This window comes from Emys orbicularis, chromosome 13 (assembly GCF_028017835.1).
Source record: "Emys orbicularis isolate rEmyOrb1 chromosome 13, rEmyOrb1.hap1, whole genome shotgun sequence".
NCBI classification, from domain to species: domain Eukaryota; kingdom Metazoa; phylum Chordata; order Testudines; family Emydidae; genus Emys; species Emys orbicularis.
The window spans coordinates 17,685,408-17,705,270 of NC_088695.1; the positions used below are offsets into that span (position 1 = coordinate 17,685,408).

Genomic DNA, 19,863 nt, shown 5'->3' on the forward strand with positions numbered 1-19,863 from the left:
GAGAGTGATATTATTCATGGTCACCTGGTTGAAATAGGGTGATTTTATTAAGGGGATGTTCAGAGGTGCCCGTTCCTGCTCTGATGAACAGAAATGTTCCCCGCTGTTAGTGATCATCCCAGAGAATTGGGTGGGGTGGGGTGGGGAGGGGGGTTAGTTGGGTTTGTGCTGCACATTAACCCGGAAACCGCAGCCCCTCCTTTTAAATTGCAAACCCATTTTAAATGGCCAACCCAACGGCCGCTTGGTATGGGAAATGAGGGCGCTGCTGTTTGAAACCATTCCCACATGTTATGAAGGTTAAAAAAGCCAAAAGACTATGGCTTACCATGGCTGCCTGCAAGCCGAATTCTGTTGTCTGGCACTGCGTGTGTGATCTCTCACACGAAACCGGCAGGCCCTCAATATAAGAGGAAAAATGCGACCTTGTAACGAAAGCACATGTGTAATGTGAACAGCAAGATTTAACGTGAAAGAGTGTACCCATTGTTCTCTAAAATGTGTCTTTTTAAGTACCACCTCTCCCTTCTCCTCCACCAGCTGCAAATGTTTCTCCTTCGCAGAGGCTAGTGAAGATTAGAAGGCAAAAAAGGCGCACTCGGGATGACATGTTCTCGGAGCTCCAGATGTCCTCCCACGCTGACAGAGCACAGCAGAATGCGTGGAGGCAGACAATGTCAGAGTGCAGAAAAGCACAATATGAACGTGAGGAGAGGTGGCGGGCTGAATCGCGGGCTGAAGAGAGCAAGTGGCGGGCTGAAGAGGGTAGGTGGCGTCAGCTTGCTGACAGAAGGCAAGAGTCGATGCTCCGGCTGCTGGAGCATCAAACTGATATGCTCCAGCGTATGGTTGAGCTGAAGGAAAGGCAGCAGAAGCACAGACCGCTGCTACAGTCCCTGTGTAACCAACAGCCCTCCTCCCCAAGTTCCATAGCCTCCTCACCCAGCCGCCCAAGAACGCGGTGGGGGGGGCCTCCGGCCACCCAGCCACTCCACCCCAGAGGATTGCCCAAGCAACAGAAGGCTGGCCTTCAATAAGTTTTAAAGTTTTAAAGTGCAGTGTGTCCTTGTCCTTATCACCTCCCCCTCCCCACCCGGCGTTTCCCTCCTCCTCCACCCCTCCCGGGCTACCTTGGCAGTTATCCCCCTATTTGTGTGATGAATTAATAAAGAATGCATGAATGTGAAGTAACAATGACTTTATTGTTATTACAATAACAATGACGTTATTATTGTTATTACAATAATAATAACAATGACGTTATTTATAGTAACGGAACTATTAACTAAGGTTTGTAACCTGTCCTTTAAATCGGCTTCGGTACCCAATGACTGGAAGTTAGCTAATGTAACGCCAATATTTAAAAAGGGCTCTAGGGGTGATCCCGGCAATTACAGACCGGTAAGTCTAACGTCGGTACCGGGCAAATTAGTTGAAACAATAGTAAAGAACAAAATTGTCAGACACATAGAAAAACATAAACTCTTGAGCAATAGTCAACATGGTTTCTGTAAAGGGAAATCGTGTCTTACTAATCTATTAGAGTTCTTTGAAGGGGTCAACAAACATGTGGACAAGGGGGATCCGGTGGACATAGTGTACTTAGATTTCCAGAAAGCCTTTGACAAGGTCCCTCACCAAAGGCTCTTACGTAAATTAAGCTGTCATGGGATAAAAGGGAAGGTCCTTTCATGGATTGAGAACTGGTTAAAGGACAGGGAACAAAGGGTAGGAATTAATGGTAAATTCTCAGAATGGAGAGGGGTAACTAGTGGTGTTCCCCAAGGGTCAGTCCTAGGACCTATCCTATTCAATTTATTCATAAATGATCTGGAGAAAGGGGTAAACAGTGAGGTGGCAAAGTTTGCAGATGATACTAAACTACTCAAGATAGTTAAGACCAAAGCAGATTGTGAAGAACTTCAAAAAGATCTCACAAAACTAAGTGATTGGGCAACAAAATGGCAAATGAAATTTAATGTGGATAAATGTAAAGTAATGCACATTGGAAAAAATAACCCCAACTATACATACAACATGATGGGGGCTAAATTAGCTACAACGAGTCAGGAAAAAGATCTTGGCGTCATCGTGGTTAGTTCTCTAAAGATGTCCACGCAGTGTGCAGAGGCGGTCAAAAAAGCAAACAGGATGTTAGGAATCATTAAAAAGGGGATAGAGAATAAGACTGAGAATATATTATTGCCCTTATATAAATCCATGGTTCGCCCACATCTCGAATACTGTGTACAGATGTGGTCTCCTCACCTCAAAAAAGATATTCTAGCACTAGAAAAGGTTCAGAAAAGAGCAACTAAAATGATTAAGGGTTTAGAGAGGGTCCCATATGAGGAAAGATTAAAGAGGCTAGGACTCTTCAGTTTGGAAAAGAGAAGACTAAGGGGGGACATGATAGAGGTATATAAAATCATGAGTGATGTTGAGAAAGTGGATAAGGAAAAGTTATTTACTTATTCCCATAATACAAGAACTAGGGGTCACCAAATGAAATTAATAGGCAGCAGGTTTAAAACAAATAAAAGGAAGTTCTTCTTCACGCAGCGCACAGTCAACTTGTGGAACTCCTTACCTGAGGAGGTTGTGAAGGCTAGGACTATAACAATGTTTAAAAGGGGACTGGATAAATTCATGGTGGCTAAGTCCATAAATGGCTATTAGCCAGGATGGGTAAGAATGGTGTCCCTAGCCTCTGTTCGTCAGAGGATGGAGATGGATGGCAGGAGAGAGATCACTTGAGCATTGCCTGTTAGGTTCACTCCCTCTGGGGCACCTGGCATTGGCCACTGTCGGTAGACAGATACTGGGCTAGATGGACCTTTGGTCTGACCCAGTACGGCCTTTCTTATGTTCTTATTGCCTCTGCAAGTGGTGATCGAAGGGGGGAGGGGAGGGTGGTTAGCTTACAGGGAAGTAGAGTGAACCCGGGGTGGTGGGGGGGGGGTCATCAAGGAGAAACAAACAGAACTTTCACACCGTAGCCTGGCCAGTCATGAAACTGGTTTTCAAAGCTTCTCTGATGCGCACCGCACCCTGCTGTGCGCTTCTAACCGCCCTGGTGTCTGGCTGCGCGTAATCAGCGGCCAGGCGATTTGCCTCAACCTCCCACCCCGCCATAAATTTCTCCCCCTTACTCTCACAGATATTGTGGAGCGCACAGCAAGCAGTAATAACAATGGGAATATTGATTTCGCGGAGGTCTATCCGAGTCAGTAAACTGCGCCAGCACGCTTTTAAACGTCCAAGTGCACATTCTACCACCATTCGGCACTTGCTCAGCCTATAGTTGAACAGGTCCTGACTACTTTCTAGGCTGCCTGTGTATGGCTTCATGAGCCATGGCATTAAGGGGTAGGCTGGGTCCCCAAGGATAACTATAGGCATTTCAACATCCCCAACGGTTATTTTCTGATCTGGGAAGAAAGTCCCTTCCTGCAGCTTTTGAAACAGACCAGAGTTCCTGAAGACGTGAGCATCATGCACGTTTCCTGGCCATCCCACATTGATGTTCCTTGTGATCCACCAGTGCTTGCAGCAGCATTGAAAAGTACCCCTTGCGGTTTATGTACTCAGTGGCTTTATGCTCCGGTGCCAAGATAGGGATATGGGTTCCGTCTATCGCCCCACCACAGTTTGGGAATCCCATTGCAGCAAAGCCATCCACTATGACCTGCACGTTTCCCAGAGTCACTACCCTGGATACCAGCAGCTCTTTGATTGCTTTGGCTACTTGGATCACAGCAGCCCCCACAGTAGATTTACCCACTCCAAATTGATTCCTGACTGACCGGTAGCTGTCTGGCGTTGCAAGCTTCCACAGGGCTATCGCCACTCGCTTCTCAACTGTGAGGGCTGCTCTCATCTTGGTATTCTTGCGCTTCACGGCAGGGGAAAGCAAGTCACAACGTTCCATGAAAGTGCCCTTACGCATGCGAAAGTTTCGCAGCCACTGGGAATCGTCCCACACCTGCAACACGATGCGGTCCCACCAGTCTATGCTTGTTTCCCTGGCCCAGAATCGGCGTTCCACGGCATGAACCTGCCCCATTAACACCATGATTTGCACATTGCTGGGGCCCGTACTTTGTGAGAGGTCTATGTCCATGTCTATTTCCTCATCACTCTCATCGCCGCGCTGCCGTCGCCTCCTCGCCTGGTTTTGCCTTGGCAGGTTCTGGTCCTGCATATACTCCAGGATAATGCGCGTGGTGTTCATAGTGCTCATAATTGCCGCAGTGATCTGAGTGGGCTCTATGATCCCAGTGCTATGGCGTCTGGGCTGAAAAAAGGCGCGAAACGATTGTCTGCCGTTTCTTTCACGGCAGGGAGGGAGGAAGGCTGGGGCCCGACGACATGTACCCAGAATCCCCCGCAACACTGTTTTTGTCCCATCAGGCATTGGGATCTCAACCCAGAATTCCAATGGGCGGCAGAGACTGCGGGAACTGTGGGATAGCTACCACAGTGCAACGCTCTGGAAGTCGACGCTAACTTCGGTACTGTGGATGCAGTCCGCCGACTTAATGCACTTAGAGCATTTTGTGTGGGGACACACACAATCAACCTTATAAAAACGATTTCTAAACAACCAACTTCTATAAATTCAACCTAATTTCGTAGTGTAGACATACCCTTAGAGAAGCTCCTCAACGGCTCTAATTTAGACCACTTGCATAAGATTCCTAACATCAATGAAGGATTGCTATATCAGAGCTCCCCGCGCAGCACCAGAGAGTGCAGGGAGGGTTCCACAGGAGCCATCTCTGCCTGGAGAGAGTTCCACTGGCACAAAGGGATTTCTCCTCTGGCCATATGGGGCCAGAACATGGCCTCTTTGTGTTGCCCAAGTGGTACAACATGGCTATAGTATACTGCAGTATCCAGCTCACCAGGGAAGAGGCGAATGGCTAAATACGGCTTCAGTGTGTAAGTAGTTAATCCTGGGGGAATTTTGCACTAAAATGTTAAATATTCTGTGCACAATATTTTAAAATTTTGCATATTTTATTTTTCAAAATAATACAATATAATCACACCAGTTTCAATTATTTTGGTAATTTATTTCAGAATACCTGTCAGCAAGTACGTCTGTAACAATACAGACAACAACAACAAAAAGATTCAGGAAATGTTTTTTGACAAATACATTCTTTACCGGGCATATTAATACAGAACTTTGATAATAATTCATTTAAACTACAATACAGAAATGTATTTTCTGCACCCTTGAGGAGCAGTGCAAAGGCTTGAGGATGACAGGGGTAATGGAGGAGCTATGGGAGAGGGATTACTGCAGGGGTCTCAAACTCAAATGACCACGAGGGCCACATGAGGGCTAGTTCATTGGCCCGAGGGCCGCATCACTGACACACACCCCCTCGCTGCCCTCGGCCCTACCCCCACTCCACCCCTTCCATGAGGCCCCGCCTCTTCCCACCCCTTCCCCGCCCTCATTCCAACCGCTTCCCCGAAGTCCCCACCCCAACTCCGCCCCCTCCCTGCCCCCAGAAGGTGCATGAGGAGTGTGGCGGGGGCTCAGGGCAGGGAGTTGGGGTGCAGCAGTGGGTTGGGGTGCAGGCAGGGGGCTCAGGGCAGGGGATTGGGGTGTGGGGTGCAGCAGGGGGCTCAGGGCAGGGGGTTGGAGTGCAGCAGGGGGTTGGGGTTCAGGCAGGGGGCTCAGGGCAGGGGATTGGGGTGCAGAAGGGGTGTGGAATGCAGCAGGGAGTTGAGGTGCAGGCAGGGGGCTCAGGGCAGGGAGTTGGGGTGTAGCAGGGGGTTGGGGTGCAGGCAGGGGGCTCAGGGCAGGGGATTGGGGTACAGAAGGGGTGTGGGGTGCAGCAGGGGGCTCAGGGCAGGGGATTGGGGTGTGGGGTACAGCAGGGGGCTCAGTGCAGGGGGTTGGGGTGCAGAAGGGGTGTGGGATGCAGCAGGGGGCTCAGGGCAAGGAGTTGGGGTGTGGGATGCAGCAGGGGGCTCAGGGCAGGGAGTTGGGGTGTGGGGTGCAGCAGGGGGCTCAGAGCAGGGGGTTGGGGTGCAGAAGAGGTGTGGGGTGCAGTAGGGGGCTCAGGGCAGGGAGTTGGGGTGTGGGGTGCAGCAGGGGGCTCAGTGCAGGGGGTTGGGGTGCAGAAGGGGTGTGGGGTGCAGTAGGGGGCTCAGGGCAGGGAGTTGGGGGGCGGGGTGCAGGAGAGCTTCGGGCTCCGGGGTGGCAGTGGTGCACACCGGGGCCGGGGCCAGGGCAGGCTGCCAGCCCTAGCCCCGGCTCCGGGAAGTAGCTGGAACCATGTCTCTGCGGCCCCTGGGGGAGGGGGACGCAGGGCTCCGCACGCTGCTTGCCGCTCCTCCAGGTACCTCCCCTGAAACTCCCATTGGCCGCGGTTCCCCATTCCCGGCCAATGGGAGCTGCGGGGGGGGCGTGCCAGGAAGCCAGGGCAACACAGGGACAGAGCCCTCTGCTTCTCTTCCCCCCCCCACCCCCCCGGCCGCAGGGACATGATGCCATCCGGTGCAGGGCTCGAGGGGGGAAATCCCGCGGGTGTAGTTTGCCCACCCCTGGCCTGGAGGTAGGCCGGGGGGGTGGGGGCGGGCACGGGCCGCTCGGCGGGCCGCAAGAAATAGCCCCACGGGCCGCGTGTTTGAGACCCCTGGATTACTGGGAAGGAGCCTGGGAGTGAATCTGTAGGGTTGCCGGATGTGGGTGGGAGAAGTATGGAACTAGAAACTTACATTTTATCTAAATAAAAGCTAAAATTGTCCTGCTGGGGCTTTAAGAAAAACACCAAATATCATGAGACTCTCAATAAAATCACAAGGGCTGACAATGGTGCCTGTGCTTAAACACATGCATAGTCCAATAGAAGTCAGTGGGCTTACTCATATGCTTAAAAAGAAACATATGCTTAAGTCTCTTCTTGAACTGCGGCCTTACATAACACCAGGGAATTAATTATAGACCCTAACTCTGTCTTTCCAGACTTTCTAATGTTTTTATTACATAGGGAGGTATAAAAGCATTTCCTTTGGAATTAGCTGAAGTAAGTGTGAACAGTCTTCCATCCTCAACTATCTCTTCAGGATGATATTTTATTTGTGGGGGTTATGGGAGAAAGAAACCCCAAAATATACACCCAAACACATACCAAGTAAGTATTAACATGCACAGTCACGGCTCTTCTGCCTTTTTCATTTCTAGATGTTTTTATGACTTCAATTCTATACTGAAAGTCTATTAATGTCTGTTTTACAGGGGCTGCTGAAACTAAGTAACAATTTGCTACCAGCGGAGAACAAGTTCTGGAGGCATTAATCAAAGCACAGCAGAAAATAATGGTAAATTATATATTTAATTTGCGCTCCCCCTTCCTCTCCCTGCAGCATTTTAATTTTACCATTAGAGGGACACCATCTACTCAAAAATCATGCTTGTGTCTGAAAACTTTCTACCTACAAGTAATCTCTAAAATCACTGGAAATAAAAAGATTATTTCCCTCTAAATCTTTCTTTTTCCTTCAGTTTCTTTACTTTGTGCATTTGAGAGCACTCTGTTAATAGCCATTTAGGGCCAGATTTTCAAAGGTGTGTAAGTGTGTAGTGGGATTTTCAAAAGTGGCTAACTAAGTAGGATAGATATCAGACTCCCGTTGAAATCAAATGTAGAGCACCTGAACCTTCCTCTCATTTTAAAGATTGACTGAATTTGTTGATGGTGTCCCTTTACGGTTTAAAGGAAGTAATGGTTTTGATCAAATAACTTACACATTGATGTGTGGTTTTTGCTGTAGCCATTATGATACCAGCAGCTAGGGAGATGGAGACAGGAAAAAAAAAATCAGAGGAGCAAGAAAAAGAGCATTAAGAGCACATTGCATACTGGAGTGTGTGTTCCTTCGCAGACGACTCTCATCTCCTTCTGTAAGTACCGTCATCCCAATGTGATGACAATACATGTGTGCAATATACAGTATTGCAAAATGTTGAGCAGCATCAACTTGCACTTGCAAAGTAAGCTGCATAGCCTGCATCTTACATAATGGAAATGGCAGATCGTCAGTGATTTTTAACATCTGTTTCCTCACCAAAATGACAATTTTGCTATTTTCTAACTTCTTTTTCTTTTCAGGACATTCCATCACAGACCAACAACAAAAGTGAAGCGGCTGCAAGATTTACATTGGAAGGTGGATAATGCAGACAGAACATTTTAAATTAGATCAAACTTAAGTGTATGTGACCAAACGTTCTCTGTGTTTAAAAATATTAGATTAATGTGATTATGACTGTATACTTTTTTCTTAACTGTATTATACCTTTTTGCAATACAGTGTGTTGAAAGACTTTTTATTGTTGGTAAATAATAAAATGTAATCATGTTTGTAACATAGGATAATTGTATTTATTCACACGATAAATTATGTCAACCTGTAGTTATTTTGTGTGGTGAGGAGTAGGTATTTAAGATAACTGTCAAACAGTACAGAAAGAAAATCATTTTCCCTCTTATTTAATGTCCAGAGAGGATTTTTCTAAAGGTTTTTAGTGCTCTTTATTTTTATCATGCAAATGATGGACTTATTCGAGAGCAGCTTGGTTCTACTGACCTAGCCAAGTTTTATTATCATTTCATTATTATTTGTATTACTGTAGTGCCTTGGAACCCTAGGATGACCACATTCAGGGGGTGTCTTACCAAATACGTCCACACTGCATTGTAGGTCTTAAATTTTCTGTTTACATCTTTATTACAAGCCGTCAGAGCTTTGAAATTATAGAGTGATGCTTTCTCCTTTGGTCTTATTGTTTTGTCCATCTTTTTACTTTAATTAAAAATTGGGAAATTTGATATAAAAAAAGCCATTAGGAGAATGGTATTGGTCGCACGGTTATGGCCAAATGTTCAAAATGTTTATCAGGGGCTTGGGAGCTGCTGAGTCCTCGTGAAAAACTGACCACTAAGGCCTAATTTTCAGAAGCACTGAGCACTTGAGATTCTAGTTGAAATTCAGGAGAGCAGACTGTGCTCCTCCCCTCTAGAAATCCATGACCACGAGTGCTCAGAAGTCAGGCAAATGTTAAAGGATGCACATGTAACCTTAACTTTGCCCTCTTGTGCAACTGTTTTCCAATGTAGTCTATTAACTGTATGAACACATGCTATTTCAAAATATAGTGTTGTACAATTCCTTTTTCCTTGCCATGTTAGACACACACATGTAGGATCTTGCGGTGTGTAATAGTTTTTGTATGCCAGACAAACTGAAGTTACTTATATGGAAACGTGAGCACAGAGACCCAACAATTGTAACATTGTACAAGTTGTCCTCTGCTAGCTTGCTATCTGGTGAGTCTTGGAGCCTCTCACGGGGCAGGAAGGCATTGAGCTCAGCTGTATCTAGCACACCTGCTGTATATTTAGGCTTGGAAAGATTAGATTTTTATTGTTCAATGTCAATAAACATCCATTTCATCATTCATACACACAGACAAATGAAAAAAATATCCATTGAAAATTTACAGAAAGGTAAACCACGAAAAATGCTGCCCAGCCACTCCCAGTCTCTATTCAAGCCCAGGTTAATGGTATCTAGTTTGCATATTAATTCAAGTTCATAGAGACTAGGAGTGGCTGGGTCATTGCACAAATTGAGTCTATTTCCCCATGATAAGTATCCTCACACCTTCTTGTCAACTGTCTGAAATGGGCCATCTTGATTATCACTACAAAAGTTTTTTTTTCTCCTGCTGATAATAGCTCATCTTAATTAATTAGCCTCTTAGAGTTGGTATGGCAACTTCCACCTTTTCATGTTCTCTCTGTGTATATATATCTTCTTACTATATGTTCCATTCTATGCATCTGATGAAGTGGCCTGTAGCCCATGAAAGCTTATGCTCAAATAAATTTGTTAGTCTCTAAGGTGCCACAAGTACTCCTGTTCTTTTTGCAGATACAGACTAACATGGCTGCTACTCTGAAACGTGTTTTTATAGTTACAGTAGAACCTCAAAGTTATGAACACCAGAGTTATGAACTGACCAGTCACCTCATTTGGAACTGGAAGTACTCAATCAGGCCGCAGTAGAGACAAAAAAAAAAAAAAAAGGAAATACAGTACGGTACTGTGTTAAACATAAACTGTTTAAAAAATAAATGGAAAGCAGCATTTTTCTTCTCCATAGTAAAGTTTCAAAGCTGCTTTAAGTCAATGTTCACTTGTAAATTTTTGAAAGAACCATAACGTTTTGTTCAGTTATGAACATTTCAGAGTTGCGTACAACCTCTGTTCCCGAGGTGTTCGTAACTTTCAGGTTCTACTATGTAAAGCTTTAACTTTTGAACCCTAGTGACTCCAGCAGCCTGGGGGTGAGCTGGAGAGAGTCCTGTATCCTTTCGGCAGGGGTACTCTTTATCAGAAAGATGGGGGGGTGTATCCAGCCTACAACTAAGGCCTAGCAGTCCATGGAAACACTCAGGCCCCGATCCTCAAAGATGTTTAGGTACCTATCTCCCATTGATTTCAATGGGCCTTAGGCATTTAAAGATCTTTGAGGATCTGAGCACTGGCCTCTACACCGTCCTGACCTTCAAGACATGAAATTTGTAGTGCTGGGCCAAACTTGAGCTCTTCCTGGTGCCTGGGAGGCGTCACTGTGTCCATGTGGGTGTCAGTGAGGCTTGGAGGTCCAGGAAGATATCAGAGCAATTTTAGTGTGACCACCCTGAATTCTCCTTTGACCAGGGTTTGCTTTGGGTCCTTGAGATCCAGGGCAGACCAGAGCCAGCCTGCTCTCTTGGATTCAGAGGTGCTTGGAATGAAACCCTGTCACTCAGTGCCACAGCCTCAGTGGCTTTTTGGCAGGATTGACCAGACTTCCCTGGGTGCCCAGGGATGCTCTCATCTGGGGCAATCTGGAGCTTTGGCGGGAAGTCTGATCTCATAGGGAGGACTTGGGTGTCTGGGGTGAACAAAGGGGGAAAGACTCCTGGTGTCTCTCTCGAGGGCATTGAGCTGGCCGAATGCTCTGGATCCCTTTCCAACGCTCATCTGGTGCTTGCTAGAAAAAGGACTCGGGAACTGTACAAAAATGAGGGGGTTAGTTAAACAGAAGTTAAAAGGTACAGTGACTAAAGTGAAATCCCTGCAAGCTGCATGGGCGCTTTTTAAAGACACCATAATAGAGGCCCAACTGAAATGTATACCCCAAATTTAGAAACACGGTAAAAGAACTAAAAAAGAGTCACCGTGGCTTAACAACCATGTTAAAGAAGCAGTGAGAGATAAAAAGACTGCCTTTAAAAAGTGGAAGTCAAATCCTAGTGAGGCAAATAGAAAGGAGCATAAATACTGCCAAATTAAGTGCAAAAATGTAATAAGAAAAGCCAAAGAGGAGTTTGAAGAACGGCTAGCCAAAAACTCCAAAGGTAATAACAAAATGTTTTTTAAGTACATCAGAAGCAGGAAGCCTGCTAAACAACCAGTGGGGCCCCTGGATAATCGAGATACAAAAGGAGCGCTTAAAGACGATACAGTCATTGCAGAGAAACTAAATGGATTCTTTGCTTCAGTCTTCACGGCTGAGGATGTTAGGGAGATTCCCAAACCTGAGCCGGCTTTTGTAGGTGACAAATCTGAGGAACTGTCACAGATTGAAGTGTCACTAGAGGAGGTTTAGGAATTAATTGATAAACTTAACATTAACAAGTCACCGGGACCAGATGGCATTCACCCAAGAGTTCTGAAAGAACTCAAATGTGAAGTTGCGGAACTATTAATTACGGTTTGTAACCTGTCCTTTAAATTGGCATCTGTACCCAATGACTGGAAGATAGCTAATGTAACGCCAATATTTAAAAAGGGCTCTAGAAGTGATCCCGGCAATTACAGACCGGTAAGTCTAACGTCGGTACCGGGCAAATTAGTTGAAACAATAGTAAAGAATAAAATTGTCAGACACATAGAAGAACATAAACTGTTGAACAATAGTCAACATGGTTTCTGTAAAGGGAAATCGTGTCTTACTAATCTGTTAGAGTTCTTTGAAGGGGTCAACAAACATGTGGACAAGGGGGATCCAGTGGACATAGTGTACTTAGATTTCCAGAAAGCCTTTGACAAGGTCCCTCACCAAAGGCTCTTACGTAAATTAAGCTGTCATGGGATAAAAGGGAAGGTCCTTTCATGGATTGAGAACTGGTTAAAAGACAGGGAACAAAGGGTAGGAATTAATGGTAAATTCTCAGAATGGAGAGGGGTAACTAGTGGTGTTCCCCAAAAGTCAGTCCTCTGACCAATCCTATTCAACTTATTCATAAATGATCTGGAGAAAGGGGTAAACAGTGAGGTGGCAAAGTTTGCAGATGATACTAAACTGCTCAAGATAGTTAAGATCAAAGCAGTCTGTGAAGAACTTCAAAAAGATCTCACAAAACTAAGTGATTGGGCAACAAAATGGCAAATGAAATGTAATGTGGATAAATGTAAAGTAATGCACATTGGAAAAAATAACCCCAACTACACATACAATATGATGGGGGCTAATTTAGCTACAAGAAGTCAGGAAAAAGATCTTGGAGTCATCGTGGATAGTTCTCTGAAGATGTCCACGCAGTGTGCAGAGGCGGTCAAAAAAGCAAACAGGATGTTAGGAATCATTAAAAAGGGGATAGAGAATAAGACTGAGAATATATTATTGCCCTTATATAAATCGATGGTACGCCCACATCCGAATACTGCGTACAGATGTGGTCTCCTCATCTCAAAAAAGATATACTGGCACTAGAAAAGGTTCAGAAAAGGGCAACTAAAATGATTAGGGGTTTGGAACGGGTCCCATATGAGGAGAGATTAAAGAGGCTAGGACTCTTCAGCTTGGAAAAGAGGAGACTAAGGGGGGATATGATAGAGGTATATAAAATCATGAGTGATGTGGAGAAAGTGGATAAGGAAAAGTTATTTATTTGTTCCCATAATACAAGAACTAGGGGTCACCAAATGAAATTAATAGGCAGCAGGTTTAAAACAAATAAAAGGAAGTTCTTCACGCAGCGCACAGTCAACTTGTGGAACTCCTTCCCTGAGGAGTTTGTGAAGGCTAGGACTATAACAGCGTTTAAAAGAGAACTGGATAAATTCATGGTGGTTAAGTCCATTAATGGCTATTAGCCAGGATGGGTAAGGAATGGTGTCCCTAGCCTCTGTTTGTCAGAGGGTGGAGATGGATGGCAGGAGAGAGATCACTTGAGCATTGCCTGTTAGGTTCACTCCCTCTGGGGCACCTGGCATTGGCCACTGTCGGTAGACAGGATACTGGGCTAGATGGACCTTTGGTCTGACCCGGTACGGCTGTTCTTATGTTCTCATGTACTTATGGGACGCTTCGTCTTCCTGTGACGAGGCCACATGAGTCCTGAGAAGGGGCTATTGGGCACCCTTGGATTCTGCCAGCTACGTGAGACCTGGCACCAGAAGCCCTTCCTGTAGGAGGCTGGTAGCTGGAGATCCCTGCCCCAGAGAAGGACAGGCAGCCTTCATCTCCTATGCCTTCTCGCAGTGAGGGGATGAGGGAGATGTTCGTAGTGCAGATGGGGAAGGGTGTACAGAAAAGGAAAACACAGGCCAGGGGAAAGGGAGACAGCATGGGGAGAAAGGAGGAGGAGAGACACGCCTCTCTCCGGGAGCACCCAATCAGTGTGTTTCTTCCTTCACAGCCGCAAGAAGCGGGGACAGCCAAGCAACAAGGATGTGGCCCAGATCGGCCCCAAGAGAATCAGGTAGGAACCTGGCCTGGAACCCTGGACATGACTCTGCTGGCTGCCCTGCCCTAGAGCCCTTATGATAGCAGAGCTGGGCTGCAAACCAGTCCCTCGTATCCCTGCTCCCCACGGCTGGACTCCCCACTCCACTGAGCGACTGGTGGTGCCTCCTGCGAAGGGCAGTAGTTGGGGAGGGGCGGGATCTCCCTCTCTGGCTGGATTGGCCTCTTGGTGCGGGTGGCAGCGCCATTCCAGTTGGACTTAGAGGGGAGGAAAAGCCCCATTAGCCCCAGAGCCACACACCAGGGGCTGCTTCCCACAGCCCGTTACCTATTGTACTTTTCAGTGGCCCCAGTGATGGGCAATCCTCTTGCCATTTGGTCTCATGTCCATTCCCCCTTGCAACTACCCCTCTCTGTCCCGGCATACGCTCACAGCCTAGTGATACTCCCTGGCGTTTCTTGCATCCCCACCGCACCCAGCAGTTGGCGTCTTCCACAGGGCGTGCGACCCACCCCTTAGCGCCCCCACCCGCACACCTTCCCCGTTGCTAGTGATGTGCTTTGTCCAATCTGTCCACCACCCCACCCCCAATACTTTACACAGCTAACAAGAGACCAGAGCAGATGGGCACAGATGGGAGAAAAGAGGTTGAAAAGGAGATGGAGAGCCGGTGAGGCAGGGAGATGAAGGGGGCTTTATCCAGACATCACAAGCCACAGAGGAGAGGTGACGAAGGCAGCTGGTGAGCAGGGAAAGATCCAGGGAGGTGGCTGCAGAGCAGAGGACACGGCTCTTGGCCCCGCAGTGGGGAGATGGAGAGGAGAGGACAGAGGGAAGGTCCACAAGGGAGGGTTTGAGAACTGAGGGGCTGCTGAACTGCATCCTGGCTCCCCTCTGCAGGAAGGCAACCAAGCGCGAGATGCTCCTGTGCGACTTCGAGGGCTGCGGCAAGATCTTCTCCAACCGCCAGTACCTGAATGTGAGTGACACGGTGACCTGTGGGGAGGGGCACCTGACCCACCCCCAGGCATTGCCTGGTACGCAGTGGGATACGTGGCCCAATACCATTATGGTCCTGGTATCAGCCCAGCTGCGGGCTTGACAATCAGTTCAGTGTGACCCACCAGTGAATGTATGTTACAGGTCCCTCTCTGTGCCTGATCCACAGACAATATGAGTCTGCGCTGGTTTTACATAGTTCAGGCTGTAGCTACTCATGCTTTTAATTCCGTTTCAATCCCTGGCCCAAATGGGAGCTGTCGCATATGCCCCAGTCGCTCCCATGTGACTGGCTGTTCAGTGAAACGAGTCTGTGTGTCCTCAGTTCGCAGCAGGACAAGATTCTATATCAGGGCAAAGGCCCTGACCCAGAGCCAATCGACATCCATGGTGAGATTCTCACTGATTGCAGTTGACTTTGGAACATGATCCAGTCGGCCATCTGTGCTGCAGTCTCCACAGAAAGGCTAGGGGCAGAATGGGCCATAGAGATATGGCTTTCCTCTGCCATCCCACAGAGAGAGCCGAGTGGCACCAGGGAGCCCCCCTGTTTTGAAGCTGCTGGTCCAGCCCCAAAGCCAAATCAAGCATTCCCTCTGACCCCCAGTTCTATGGTAGGGCGCTCAGTTAGGTATGAACCAGTGAGGACGGAGTGCATGGTCTCTGGGCGGCAGCTGACCCTACCCTCTGCTTCCCCTCCACCGCCAAACGGCAGTACCACAGGAAATACCAGCACGTGCACCAGAAGACCTTCACCTGCTCCGAGCCCAGCTGCGGCAAGTCCTTCAACTTCAAGAAACACCTGAAGGAGCACGAGAAGCTGCACAGCGGTCAGTGTGCCTGAGCACAAGGGCTAAAGGCTCAAAGCACCTGCCTTCTACAGTGCTGGGCTCCCCCTCATCTCAGCACACACACAGCTCTCTGAGGGCCCCTCAATACGGATCCGCAGTCCCAGCCCATGGCTCCTAAACACACACACACACACACACACACACGCCAGCCCTCGGCCAGGGCCCCTCAATCCAGCCCCACAGCTCCCCTTCAGTCCCAATTCTGGGCTCCTACACAATCAGCTGCCAAATGCCCCTCAATTCCAGCCCCACAATCACATAGGTGTGCCACTGCATCTCAATCCCAACCCACAGGCCCCCTGGTATTGCAGCCCTGGGTTGGGCCCCCTCCCCCTTTACACCTTTACCGATGTCCCTCAGTCCTGATTCACAGCCCCCACTACTCTTCTAGCCCTGGGATTCCCTCCCACCCAACCCCAGCTCTGCAGGTGCCTCTCAGTCATGACCTGCAATCAGCGCTGTTATTCTAGCCTCTGGAGCCCCACACAGTGCTGCTAATGCATCTCAGTCTGGACCCACAGACTCCTCTGCTGTTCTAGTCCTGAGCTCCCCCTACACACACAGTTCTGCCAGTGCCCCTCAATCCCAACCTGCAGGTCCCACTGTCATTCCAGCCCTGGACTCACTACCAATATCTGCTCTACCACCCCCTTGCTTTTCGACCCCTGGACCTACTGCCCTTCTCTCATCCTTACCTTTTCTTCCGCCTGTGTAAAATGCCCTGCCCTACATCCCACTGGCCAGTGCAGCCAGTAACCCGCTCTCCTTCCCCCTGCAGACAAACGGGATTACATCTGTGAGTACTGCGCCCGCCCCTTCCGCACCAGCAGCAACTTGATCATCCACAGACGCATCCACACGGGGGAGAAACCCATACAGTAAGTAGCAAACCCAGCTGGCTCGCTCTGTGACTTGGGGTCTCTTCCTCTGTGTCCCTAAGAATCGTAGCACTGAGAAGCCAAAGGTGGAAATGGCTGATTAGGTGCCATTGATCCAGTTCTGGAGTATACAGTCCCTAGGGCTGCCCGGGCCCTCTTCCTAACGACACCTAAGACGAGGCCTCTCCCCCTCACCCCCTTGATGTATACACCCATTAGATACTTGTAGATCAGAGGTCCCCAAAGTGTGGGGCATGCCCCCCTAGGGAGGCATGGAGAAATGTCCGGGAGGGCACAGCGGGGCCCAGGCCAGCCCCAACTCCTGCCCCCAGCTCTGCTTCGGTCCCGTCTCAAGCCACGTCCCCGGCTCCAGGCCACATGCCTGGCCCCATCCCCAGCCTCAACACAGCGCTGCTCCCCGTCCCGCATCAGTCCCCAGCCTCAGCCCCCGGCTGCAGCTCTGTTCCCAGCCCAGGGCCAAGGCTGGGAGCGAGGCCAGGAGCAGAGCCGCACCTGTTTGTAGGCCCAGGTGCTGGTCCCCACCGCAGCTCAGCTGCGGGTCCGCTCCCGCACCTGTCCCCAACCTCGACCCTTGGCCACAGCCCTGCTTCCAGCCCCACCCCCAGCCTCGGCCCCCTTCTGTTGTCCATGCCACTTCCCCCCCTCCCCAAGCCACAGCACCACTCCAACCCAGACTCCGTGGAGGACATAGGGGGGCGGTGTGGACAGAGGTAAGGGGGGGCACGATCCTCAAAAGTTTGGGGGAGTACTGAATTAGCCTGTTGAACTCATTGCCATAGGAAGCTGCTGAGGCCAAAGATTTAGACCGGTGGCACCTTAAAGACTAACAGATTTATTTGGGCATAAGCTTTCGTGGGTAAAAAACCTCACTTCTTCAGATGCATCTGAAGAAGTGAGGCTTTTTACCCACAAAAGCTTATGCTCAAATAAATCTGTTAGTCTTTAAGATGCCACTGGACTCCTTGTTGTTTTTGTGGATACAGACTAACACGGTTACCCCCTGATACAAATATTTAGTGAAATTCCAAAAAGGGATTGGACATTTATTCTTGCCACAGTATTCTTGCCAGCAAGTTAAAGAAATATGGGCTGGATGAATGGACTATAAGGTGGATAGAAAGCTGGCTAGATCGTCGGGCTCAACGGGTAGTGATCAATGGCTCCATGTCTAGTTGGCAGCCAGTTTCAAGCGGAGTGCCCCAAGGGTTGGTCCTGGGGCCGGTTTTGTTCCATATCTTCATTAATGATCTGGAGGATGGCATGGATTGCACTCTCAGCAAGTTTGCAGATGACACTAAACTGAGAGGAGTGGTAGATACGCTGGAGGATAGGGATAGGATACAGAGGGACCTAGACAAATTAGAGGATTGGGCCAAAAGAAACCTGATGAGGTTCAACAAGGACAAGTGCAGAGTCCTGCACTTAGGACGGAAGAATCCCATTCACTGTTACAGACTAGGGACCAAATGGCTAGGCAGCAGTTCTGCAGAAAAGGACCTAGGGGTTACAGTGGACGAGAAGCTGGATATGAGTCAACAGTGTGCCCTCGTTGCCAAGAAGGCTAACGGCATTTTGGGCTGTTAGTAGGGGCATTGCCAGCAGATCGAGGGACGTGATCATTCCCCTCTATTCGACATTGGTGAGGCCTCCTCTGGAGTACTGTGTCCAGTTTTGGGCCCCACACTACAAGAAGGATGTGGAAAAATTGGAAAGAGTTCAGCGGAGGGCAACAAAAATGATTAGGGGGCTGGAGCACATGACTTATGAGGAGAGGCTGAGGGAACTGGGATTGTTTAGTCTGCAGAAGAGAAGAATGAGGGGGGATTTGATAGCTGCTTTCAACTACCTGAAAGGGGGTTCCAAAAAGGATGGATCTAGACTGTTCTCAGTGGTACCTGATGACAGAACAAGGAGTAATGGTCTCAAGTTGCAGCGGGGGAGATTTAGGTTGGATATTAGGAAAAACTTTTTCACTAGGAGGGTGGTGAAGCACTGGAATGGGTTACCTAGGGAGGTGGTGGAATCTTCTTCCTTAGAGGTTTTTAAGGTCAGGCTTGACAAAGCCCTGGCTGGGATGATTTAGTTGGGAATTGGTCCTGCTTTGAGCAGGGGGTTGGACTAGATGACCTCCTGAGGTCCCTTCCAACCCTGATATTCTATGATTCTATGATTTATGTGGAAACAAGAATATTTAGAATGACCATAATGAACAATAGCAATTTTGGAAGGGAGATTAGGTTTTAAGCCAGTTCTCTAACCATTACAGCCCAGGACCAGACCTAACGTGTGGGCCAGATTAGCCCACATTAGCCACTGCGAGGTTCTTACACCTTCTCTGAAGCATCTTGTGCTGAGCTCTGTCAGAGACAGGATAATGGGCCAGATGAGCCTTGAGTCTGATCCAACCTGGCAATTCCTGTGTCCCTCTATCCTCTGTGCATCCCTCGCTGAGCTTTCTCTCGCTCTGATTCCCTGCCTCACTTTCTCCACACTCTCCTCTTGATCCCCTTCCCCACCCATAGGTGTGTGATCTGCGGCTTCACCTGCCGTCAGAAGGCCTCCCTCAACTGGCATATGAAGAAGCATGACGCTGATTCCTTCTACCAGTTCTCCTGCGACATCTGCGGCAAGAAGTTTGAGAAGAAGGACAACGTCACCGCGCACAAGAGCAAGAGCCATCCCGAGGTGGCTGCCGGCCCGGCCCAGCCCACGCCGGAAATGCCAGAACCTGGCCACCAGGACACCCCATCCCCGCTCCCCACCCATGCTGAGGAGACATCAACCGAGGACCACCCGGATGTGCCGTGCCCACTTGCCACAGAGCAGCTGGAGATCCCTGCTCTGAGCCATTGCAAGATGGAGAAGGCGGAAGGGCCGGTGTCCCCCATCGCAGCCTCCGCCGAGTAACGGGCCACACCGAGCGGGATCCGGGTCTGACCAGCGCTTGGGGGCTGAGCCACGGGGGATGTCGGCAGAGATGATCCCAGCAGGATCCTGCCTTCCAGCTGGACTCTGCTGAGAGTGGGGCATAAAGCACTTAGCAGAAGGGCGGGGATAATGACTGAACCATGGTGGGAGACTGTAGCGGCAGATCTGAAATCCTGCCCAGGCACTGAGAGTATGGGGACAGGGAGGCAAACCCCTGCAGCCATGAGCAGCCTCCCCACACCACAGTCCTTAGAGCGCAGACTCTCTGTGAGCCAAGAGGACTGTGACACGAGGCAAAGGGCCTCACCTTATCTGGGGCAGGGGGACTCTGAAGAGAGATGCTGAGGTTCGCCCTCCCCAGGAACAGGCCTCGGTTTTGCTACTCTCAGCTTCAGGGTTTTGGACAATTCTTCAATA

General features: G+C 48.9%; 1 protein-coding gene across 1 annotated transcript in view; it reads left to right on the plus strand.

The window, feature by feature from the left end:
• LOC135887530 (zinc finger protein 692-like) overlaps nt 1–19,425 on the plus strand; it is a 34,600-nt gene extending 15,175 nt beyond the window's left edge. Inside the window, exons 7-11 of the mRNA XM_065415260.1 lie at nt 13,722–13,784; nt 14,670–14,748; nt 15,484–15,598; nt 16,398–16,497; nt 19,041–19,425. Of these exons, the coding sequence (XP_065271332.1) occupies nt 13,722–13,784; nt 14,670–14,748; nt 15,484–15,598; nt 16,398–16,497; nt 19,041–19,425 (742 nt within the window). The remainder of the gene's footprint in view (nt 1–13,721; nt 13,785–14,669; nt 14,749–15,483; nt 15,599–16,397; nt 16,498–19,040) is intronic.
• The last annotated feature ends 438 nt before the right edge of the window (nt 19,426–19,863 follow it).